Genomic DNA, 10493 nt, shown 5'->3' with positions numbered 1-10493 from the left:
AGCCTGTAATCTTTATCTTCAACAGTTGTTCTCGATTACAATACCCATAAGCCAGCTCTCTAAAGGAGGTACTCAAAATTTTTTATTAGAGACAAGAGTCTCTGTGTGTGTGTGTATATATATATAGAGGTTTAGTTGATTCATTCAATTTAAATAAAAAATAGGCTAAATAGTTTTAAGCCCCCTATATTTTCTATCAAAGTAGTAGTTTGTCCTCCTGTATTTAAAAAATAACACTTAACTCCCTTTGCCCTGAAGTTAAAAAGAAAAAAAAGAGTAACTGATCAAAATAACTTATTACTTTGCTGACCTAAATCTTAATTCTGAATGTTGAAATTATTCTGACTGAAACATCTTTATTGAAAAATAACCTCAGACTTCTAGATAAAAAATGAAAAATAAAAAAAATCTCATAGGACTATTGAAAGCTTAACCTTAACCTGAATGTTTTGGAAGGTGAAGTTGTTGAAGTCTTGTGCTTCTTTTTTCTATTTCATCCATCCACCAGAAGAACCCACTTCCATCATTTTTTCTGTATACAAATAGTAGTTGACATCTATTAGATGTTAGTGATTTTGGATTAATGTGGTATATTAAGATGTTTGAGCATTAATCTTATAGCCACAATAGCCTATAAACTTTCTTTTTTGAATTTTGTAATATTTTTGATGTGTGTATTGGTGCAATTTTGTCACACCAATACTTCTACTCCATTGTATGCGACATTTGATGATGAGAAGATTTTTAATGATGAACTTTATTTTATCTTCATTTGATTCTGGTTCATTAATTTAATAAAAAATGATACTTTTTTTTGGTTTGGTGAGGATGATGGAATGAGTTTTTGCATGATTATCTTGTTTATAATTTATGTTTTTCTATTGTTTATATTAGTACATGTATGAATTTTGTGAGGAATTTTTTTTTCACAAGTGAGATTTTTGACCTAAACATAGGTCATGTTTGGTTAAAGTTAAGTCTTCAATCGTCATATGAGTTTTTTTAATTTTAATTTTCAATTTTTATCTAAGATTATTTTTTAGTAAGGATGTTTCAATTAGAATAATTTCAACATTTAAAATTAAAGTTTAGGTTAGCAAAGTAATGAGTTACTTTCATCATTTACTATTTTTTTTTATTTTTAATAAAAATTAAATATTATTTTTTAAATATAAGAGACAACCTGTTATTTGATAGAAAATAGAGAGGACTTAAAAGTTATTTAGCCTAAAAATTATATCTTTTACTTTAATTTACCGAGGAATATTTTTAAAATTAGGTAGGCTCTATGATAAATTTGCAATATGGGCCTTTTGGATGTTTTAGAATTTTTAGAATTTTTAATATGCCTTTTGTAAAAAGCCTTCTTATGAAAGTCAAGTACATTCAACACAATCTTTATTTGAACCAACTATCAACAGCAACTACGTATTATCCCATTAAATGGGGTGATGGATTTCACACTAAGCTAAATAAATTGAATTTCTATTTAAGTTCTTGTAATAGTTTAAACGACTATGATAAATCAGACACATTAAATTTGTGTAAAAAAATAAACACTTATATATCTTATTTTTTTATTTTTATTTTATTATGTAAATCAGAAAACATTTGTAACGGATGATTAATCAGTCCTGATTTTGAGATCAACTCTCTATTAAAAAAATATATCTATTAATCGATCGAAAATTAAGACTCGATCCATGCAAATTGAAAGCACGCTTGTATGTTTGTATGTGATACATTGACAATTGTTATGTCTATTTTTATTTGTTTTTTTCACGCAGGTAACAAGTATGCCATACAGATCTATTATGCTTGGTCCGACGTGAGTAAAAATGGGTCAACTTAGTCCATGCCCTATCTGAGCGCCCGCCCTCCTGTTAAACTAGCCCAAGGCAGAGAGATAAACAAACCCTGCTGGGCCTGGTATCGCCGTCTCAGGTCGCGGCGGATAAGCCGGCGACGCGATGGCTTCTTGGTCGCCGACACTGCCTTCTGCCTCATGCTTCTCGCCTTCCTCTTCTACGTTCCTTCCTTCCTACCGCCTGCTGACGACCACTCTCCGGCGCCAGACACTGAAGAAGCACCTATCTGTTACCGTCCCGGTGGATGTTGCTCATTTCCGTGTTCGAAGCTTGGAGACGAACATAACTCCTACAGGTGATGGTGAACTACCGGTTAACGAAGCAGCAACAGAGGGAGAGAATCTCGAGTTGCAGCAGGTTTTCGAGGTGCCGTAAGAAGAATGCTTTTACGTTCAATTGTAATTTCCCCCCTCTTCACCTCTAGTGTCAAACTCATGACGAAGTAGGAAGTGAAGAGCACTTGAAAACACCTTGACTTCCAATTTTCGGTTTTTTTTCCTTTCAAATTTGGATTGGAAAGCCATTGTTTCCATAAGTTCAATTGTTGCCAGATGTTTATGATGAGGTTGAATTGATCAGAGAGGCAGGGCGTTTATATTAGGTCGTCTAAAGTCTAACCAAATTGAAAATTATCATTTTTCTTCTGTAGGTTCAAAGTGCGGCATACAAAACGGGGCTTATGCTGTTTAATTTATTGTACTCTTTAAATCGTCTAGTGATTATTTATATACTGCAAGTTATAACTGTATGCCACTTTCGATCACATATGCCAACCTACTTGAAGAAATTACAATCGTTTGCTGCTTAGGAATATGCACTTGCATTACTTAAGTTTGGACATTGAGAAGTTATGGCTTAGATTCTAGTTGAAACCTTCTACAAATAAAGAAAAACAATGATTGGACTGTTAGAATTCTGCCTAGCAAAATAGTCTGATCTTGTTCTACAGATCCTGAGACTTGGTTGTTTAACAACAAGCAGAGTGAACATACAAAATCTAGATACCTTGAACAGCCTAATGGAATCTCTGTTAACAGATAGAGCTTGCCAGAATAATGTTTTTTTGTGTATTTTTTGAATCTGTGAGATTATTTGTCCTCTCAAGCTGTTGATATCTTATGCTCACTACTCAGAATATTTTGGAACAATTTTTCAGAAGTTGAAGGATTCAGAGCGACAACGCGTTGACAAGTTGGAAAAGTTTGAGAATAAAGCAAATGTGCAACTTGAGAGGCAGCTTGTATTGGCTTCCTCTTGGAGTAGGTCTTTACTGACTTTGCAGGGAAAATTGAAAGGAACAGAATGGGATCCAGTGAACTCTCACAGTATTGAATATAGTGAGTTTTTGAAGCTACTTAATTCAAACAATGTCCAATTCATGGAGTATTCAAATTTTGGACAGACCGTCTCTGGTATGAGATCTATCCTATTTGGTTTCTACCTTTTCGTTCTATTTTGAGGTTGGAAGAGTCATTCTTAGCTGCTTTTCCCCCATTATTTCCTTGAGATAGTAGATTCATTTTCATTTTGGATCTTGAGACATTTTCTTCCCTAATCATGCTAGATAAATGTTAATATAGGTTAACCCTTGTGTTATTTTTTAATGGCTTTCTCTTTGGCTTAAGTGATGATTTTGTTAATTATGCCATTATCTGCAATGCATCCCCTGCTTCTGCTAATAGTCAACTTCATGTGATTTGTTATTTTTTCCTGAAAAAAATGTGTTCTGTTAGTTCAATATCAAATGTAAAGTCTTAATAATTTTAACTTTTTATGGTTGTTAAATATGTCTCTTCACCTTATTCTTGTTAATGTTTTTGTTAAATATATCTCTTCACCTTATTCTTGTTAATGTTGTTTGTCATTAAGTTTATGATCTTTTGTGGAATTTATTAAAATCTATTTATCTATTGATCTATTCCCGGATTTGAGTCAGGTCACATTTTCGTACTAATGTGTCATTAATTAAATATATCTTCACTTTGTTCTTGTTAATGTTATTTGTCACTAAGTTTCTGATCTTTTATGGAATTTACTAAAATCTGTTTGTCTATTCCTGGCTAGGTCACATTTTCTTACTGTGTGTCAGTAGTTAAATATATCTTCTCCTTGTTCGTGTTAATGTCATTTGTTACTAAGTTTTTGATCTTTTGTGGAATTTATTAAAATCTATTTATCTATTCCCTGATTTGAGTTCAGTCACATTTTCTTACCAGTGTGTCAGTAGTTAAATATATCTTCACCTTGTTCTTGTTAATGTTATTTGTCACTAAGTTTCTGATCTTTTGTGGAGTTTACTAAAATCTATTTATTTATTCCTTGATTTGAGTTTGGTCACATTTTCTTACGAGATCTTCACCTTGTTCTTGTTAATGTCATTTGTCACTAATTTTTTGATCTTTTGTGAAATTTATTAAAATCTGTTTATCTATTCCCTAATTTGAGTTCTGTCACATTTTCTTACTAGTGTGTTAGTAGTTAAATATATCTTCATCTCGTTCTTGTTAATGTCATTTGTCACTATATTTTTGATCTTTTATGGAATTTACTAAAATCTATTTATCTATTCCTTGATTTGAGTTTGGTCACATTTCTTACCATTGTGTCAGCAATTAAATAGATATTCACCTTGTTCTTGTTAATGTTATTTATCACTAAGTTTCTTATCTTTTGTGGAATTTACTAAAATCTGTTTATCTATTCCTTGATTTGAGTTCGGTCACATTTTCTTACCGCCTGTCAGTAGTTAAATATATCATCACCTTGTTCTTGTTAATCTCATTTGTCACTAAATTTTTGATCTTTTGTGGAATTCATTAAAATCTGTTTGTCTATTCTCTGATTTGAGTTCGGTCACATTTTCTTACTAGTGTGCCAGTAGTTAAATATATATTGACCTTGCTATTGTTAATGTCATTTGTCACTAAGTGTTTGATCTTTTGTGGAATTCAGTAAAATCTGTTTATCTATTCCCTGATTTGAGTTCAGTCACATTTTCTGACCAGTGTGCCAGTAGTTAAGTATCTCTTCACCTTATTCTTGTTAATGTCATTTGCCATTAAGTTTCTGATCCTTTGTGGAATTTACTAAAATCTGTATATTTATTCCCTGATTTGAGTTTGGCCACATTTTCTTACCAGTGTGTTAGTAGTTAAATATATCTTTATCTTGTTCTTGTTAATGCCATTTGTCACTATGTTTATGATCTTTTGTGGAATTTACTATAATCTGTTTATCTATTCCCCGATTTGAGTTGGGTTACATTTTCTTAATAGGGTGTCACTGGCATAGTTGTCAAAGATCAGATGACACAGATATGGATCACCTGTATTGTCTTGGTATGGGCAAAAGCTTATCCGATCTTTATAAGGAGATTGGTTATCCCATTGAAATTGTTGGATAAGTTTGGACAAACTCAAGATTCAGATTAAATTACTTAGAGATCAGTTATATTCCTCAAGGAAATAGATGGAAACAATTGAAAATTGGCCATATTGAGAGTGAAAATGGATGCGGTTGGTTGATATTTGAGCGTCTTAGGGTGACTAATAAACCTGGTGTTTTAGCAAGAAGTTTTATCCTGTTTAATCCTAGTAAACATGCATGAGAAGGCAGTAGAATCTTTCTCACTCTCTTGAATTTGAAGTTAAATTTTCAACCTCACCATACTTAAGTTTTTCATGATATCAATAATTTAACCTTTTTAATGCTCCTAAACAATATTAGAGATCTAATATGTATAATCTACTATTACCTAGTAGTTTCAAAACATTACTAATAGTTTGAAAGTATATGTATTATTAGTTCTAATATTTATTATTGGTATTTAGTGATATTTATTATATGATATTTGATGAATGCACCTCCTTATTATGATTGAACACAATTTGTTATCTCATTTGAAATTATTTTATTTATTTTTCTTAATGATTCCTATTTTACCAATCCTACCTATCCAGATGACTCATAATTATGTATTTTGACCATTGGCTCCAGATACATATACCAATTTTGACAAACAAGCTCAGTAGGCCATGAAGATAAAAGTAAAAATTTCCCTTTGTTTTATCTTTTATCTTAACTAACTAGCAGTAACTGAAAGTGCACATATGGACACGCCTGTCTTATCTTTTTGCTGATTGAACTGATACATCTATCTCAACGTTGTATTTTGTTAAGTATATGTCATAAACTGTATTTTTCACTTGATTTGGCAAAATGAGTACAGGAATAATGTCCAGGGCATGAGATTAACGAAGAAAAAAAATAAGCCAATAGTATGGAACACTATACAGAATAACTATATTATATGAATGAAATGAACAAAAAAGATTTGGTTATTTTACAAGGTTCTTGGCATGAGATTTTTGGAATATGCTCCTACAGCTACCAAAACTCTTAAATTATTATTATCTTTCTCATAAACTTTCCAAGTTTACTAAAGGCAGCAGATTATTGCTAAGGTTTCAAAGGAAATGAGACTGTGATTGTACTGATGGAATTCTAACTGACAGCATATATTGGGTATGCAATCAATGTCGGTGTGCTATATTAGATCATGCAGTTAGTTGTCTCTTAATTACCAACGTTCTAGAGATAAGATTCATGCAGAATTTGACATTGGAGTCTCCTGGTTGTTGATTCTTCTCTTAGTGGGTGAACATAGTGTGGGCATAGTCCTTCATCAAAGTTGAGAATTGGCAACCAAAATTGGCCTTTGGACAGGTTAAGAGTATGATTTATAGTGATTTGGGTAGAATTATCCATTTAACTTTCAAGTCATGGAACACTTCCATTGATACCTCCCATGTAACAAGATAGTAGTCAAAGGATGTAATGCTCATTGTTGATACTATGATCAATGTGTGAGGGCTGTGTGGCCACCTAACCAATTGCTTAATGTCAAAAAGGAAGAAGCTTGAGTTAGAGTCTAATGAGAGGACACATGGACTTTAATTGATAACTAGGTGCAACCCTCAAGGCCTATAATCCATCACTTGGAGGATGCACTCAAATACTTGAAGTCACACTACAATGAGTTAAGAAAGGACACTCCAAGTTTAATCTTTCTTGTATATAATGGCTTCACAATCTTTTGGTGAAATCTCATCATTGCATATCACGTTTACTTTAGTTCTTTTTCACTTAGATTTTTTATGTTTAATAAGACTATATCACTTAGATAACTAAATTAAAAATAATTTTCACTCATTTTTGCTTCAATGTGTGTTAATTATTGGAATGATGTGCCATTTAATTGTCTCGCCTGGTGAAATAATGATTCAATCTAAGTTGATCTTGGTATGCTTCGGCATCAACCAAAGTGTGCCAAGTGTTGACATAGTGCGGTATTGAAATTGTATCATTCCATCAGAGGGCAAATTCTAGCATGGATCAATACTTTAGAATTGGCCAACACGATCCAATTTATTGGTTTTGAGCCAAATTAATTTATTCAGGAACATTTTCATGTATAAAATTTGGTTACGCACAAATGACAGGTTATCTCATTTATCTAAATCAAAAGAATGACTGAGAATTTTAGGTGCTAACAACTTGTAATTTATTTACATTAAATTACCAATCTTGCTTGTCATTTTTGAAACATTTTCCTGATGCTTCATGTTTTACTTATTGCTACTAGCTAGTATATTAGATTTTAGTTGAATATATTTGTTAGGAATGAGAGTCTTGGTACAATAGTAAAGTTGTTGCCGTGTGATTTAAAAGAGTCTCAGAAACAACCTCTTATAAAGAAGGATAGGCTATGTACAATAGGCCCTTCCTAGGGACTGCATTAGCCGAAGCTTCGTGCATCGGGCTGTCTTATTTTTTTAAATATATTTATTAGGTAAAGACATAAGTATCGTTACTAACAATATTTATGTTTCTTAAGAAATATGGCCATTATATTCTATCATGATAATTAATTGACATGCTTATTTAACATACGATGCCCTAAACATGGTCTCAATGCCTCAATAACAGGAGGATTTTTAAAATATTGATAATTTTTTAGTTTTAAATAAATTAAATGCATCAAAGAAACAAACTTGCAAATATGGTATGCCATAAGCCTATTTAGTTGTTGCCACTAAATAGGGCAAAAGGTCACGGGTTCGAATCCTGGAAACAACCTCTTGCAAAAAGCAGGGTAAGATTGCGTACAATGGATATGGGACCCGCAGAGCGGGAGCTTCGTGCACAGGGCTGCCCTTTTTTTTTATAAGCCTATTTAGTCTCGTTACTTGTGCTGATGTGTTGCCACTTGTGACTGATGTGTTAAGCTATATCAATGCAGAAAATTGTTACTGAAGGATTTACTGGCACAAATAATCGTCCTTTATAACTTTTTTTGTGCTATGCAGACCAGACCAAAAAACTGTTTCGAATAATTTCTGAATACTTGGTTAAAAACCTTCGTCAAGCCTTAGTTTAATCCATTTTCGTATACTACACATGGCTATCAGAAACTTTGAACACAAATCTTCTCCTATGATTATGATAGTAGATAGGGCTGAAATAGGCAAACTGAAAGTTTTAATTGACCGAATGCATATAACTGCGATACAACCAACGACACAACTTCTTATAGACTCCAATACAGACACTAGCTTTTGGAGTAGATCTTTGAAAGCTTCCTTTTTTAACCATGTGAACCTTAAAGGCTGTGTCAGATACACAGAATACCTCCCTTCTTTTCATAGTCCTTGTGGCTTCCAAATTATTTGTGTGTTTGCATTGCTCAGTGCCTGCCTGATATGCTTTTATGGGTCATTAAGCGTCTGTTGAAGTGGTGATCCAATCAAATTTTACTTGGAAAAGATTAGACTTTTCCTAACATCTTAAGCTTTGGGGATGACGTCACCGATCAAATTAATAGTCCTTGAGAATTTGCTAATGTTATTCCTGTTGCACATAGGCGTTTTCTGGTGGTTGCATGCACATTTAAATAAAAGATTATAACTAGTCTTTTTATTGTTATGAAGGGATATTAAGGACAGGGAGCCTCTTCCATATCTTCCTTTTTTGTCATCAATTTATTGGTTGACTTAGATTCTTATTTATATGGTTTCTTTGATACCTCTTCATGTCACAATTTCAGCACAATAACTTGTTATATGTCACAGTTCTCCTACATCTAGGCCTTTGATCACATATCCATTTTGATTCAGTATTATTTTTAATATTTATGCTAAGTTTTGCTTTATGAAGACGGTGCATTCTTTCTGCTATATCTAAACCCTAAATATACTTGCATATATGTTTGTTTTGCTTTTTTAATTGGTTATGCTGCATTCTTTCTGCAGTGATTTTACCTTATAACAAAGACAAAAGAGATGGGAAAGAAAGTTCAGACAGAGAAATTGTGTATCAACGCCATATTGTTGATCGGATGCCAATTGATGGGTGGAACACTATATGGAATAAATTGCATCAACAACTTGTAAATGTAGATGTCATTAATGTGGATTCTTTATCCTCTGAAGTCTACTCAACCATAGCGACTGCTGTTGTGTGGTCTATGCGTTTTGCCCTTTCAGTTGCTGTATATCAGTGGGTTGATAGTGTGGCGAGACCAGTTTATTCAAAGTTGATTCCTTGTGATCTTGGTAAACCACAAAAAAGAGCTAGACCTTTGTTGCCCCGTAGGCACAGTGCATTAGGATCTTTGGGCAAAAGTCGGTAAGTGGAAACATGTTTATTCCTTTTAGTATCACGTGTACTGATAAACATAGATGGCCAAGTCACTAGAACTTTTGGAAGATTGTTTTTGCAAATAAAGACAATGCTAAGATCATCTCCCTTTTATCGAATAATTATGATTTATTGAAGTGTCAATTCCTAGAATTAGCAGACATGTTACTTATGACATTTGAAAACAGTAACTTAGTTATCGAGCTCTAATTTAAAAAAAAAAAAGTTTACATCATGAAGATTTTTGTTAAATCCTGTTAATACTTATGGTGTTTCATGAAGTGCAAGTTCTTATTTACTGAAAATCAAATCATGTTACTTATGACATTTGAAAACAGTAACTTAGTTATCGAGCTCTAATTTAAAAAAAAAGTTTACATCATGAAGATTTTTGTTAAATCCTGTTAATACTTATGGTGTTACATGAAGTGCAAGTTCTTATTTACTGAAAATCAAATCTTGATTAGATACATCTTTACTCATTTTTCAGGGCAAAATTTATATCAGCTGAAGAGACTACAGGTGTCACATTCAATGATTTTGCTGGACAGGAATATATAAAGATGGAATTACAAGAAATTGTGCGAATCCTTAAAAATGACGAGGCATTTCAAGATAAGGGTATATATTGCCCGAAGGGGGTTTTACTACATGGACCACCTGGAACAGGAAAAACTCTGCTGGCTAAAGCTATTGCAGGTGAAGCAGGTCTCCCATTCTTCGCAGCCAATGGAACTGATTTTGTTGAGGTGATGTCTGATTCTTTATTTTGTTGTTTGCATGTACCGAAACCATATCGGTACGGCATGATACGGTACTTAAACCGTATCGTTTTGGTCATAAACTGAAACTCTGATACAGTTCGAGATTTTAAACCATGGACTGACCTATTGGTTGAGTAACTTGTTGGTCGACTAGATGTCCCAA

General features: G+C 32.9%; 1 protein-coding gene across 2 annotated transcripts in view; it reads left to right on the top strand.

Moving 5' to 3' along the window:
* Positions 1-1865: 1865 nt before the first annotated feature.
* Positions 1866-10493, top strand: part of LOC122009161 (probable inactive ATP-dependent zinc metalloprotease FTSHI 4, chloroplastic) — a 44258-nt gene continuing 35630 nt past the window's right edge. For both annotated transcript variants that reach the window (XM_042565188.1, XM_042565189.1), the window contains exons 1-4: positions 1866-2234; positions 3025-3280; positions 9179-9554; positions 10057-10315. In XM_042565188.1, coding sequence (XP_042421122.1) covers positions 1971-2234; positions 3025-3280; positions 9179-9554; positions 10057-10315 — 1155 coding nt within the window. In that variant the 5' untranslated portion in view covers positions 1866-1970. The remainder of the gene's footprint in view (positions 2235-3024; positions 3281-9178; positions 9555-10056; positions 10316-10493) is intronic.

The sequence above is a fragment of the Zingiber officinale genome, chromosome 8A (genome assembly GCF_018446385.1).
Source record: "Zingiber officinale cultivar Zhangliang chromosome 8A, Zo_v1.1, whole genome shotgun sequence".
Taxonomy (NCBI): Eukaryota; Viridiplantae; Streptophyta; class Magnoliopsida; order Zingiberales; family Zingiberaceae; genus Zingiber; species Zingiber officinale.
This window is presented reverse-complemented; position numbering and strand designations above follow the sequence as displayed.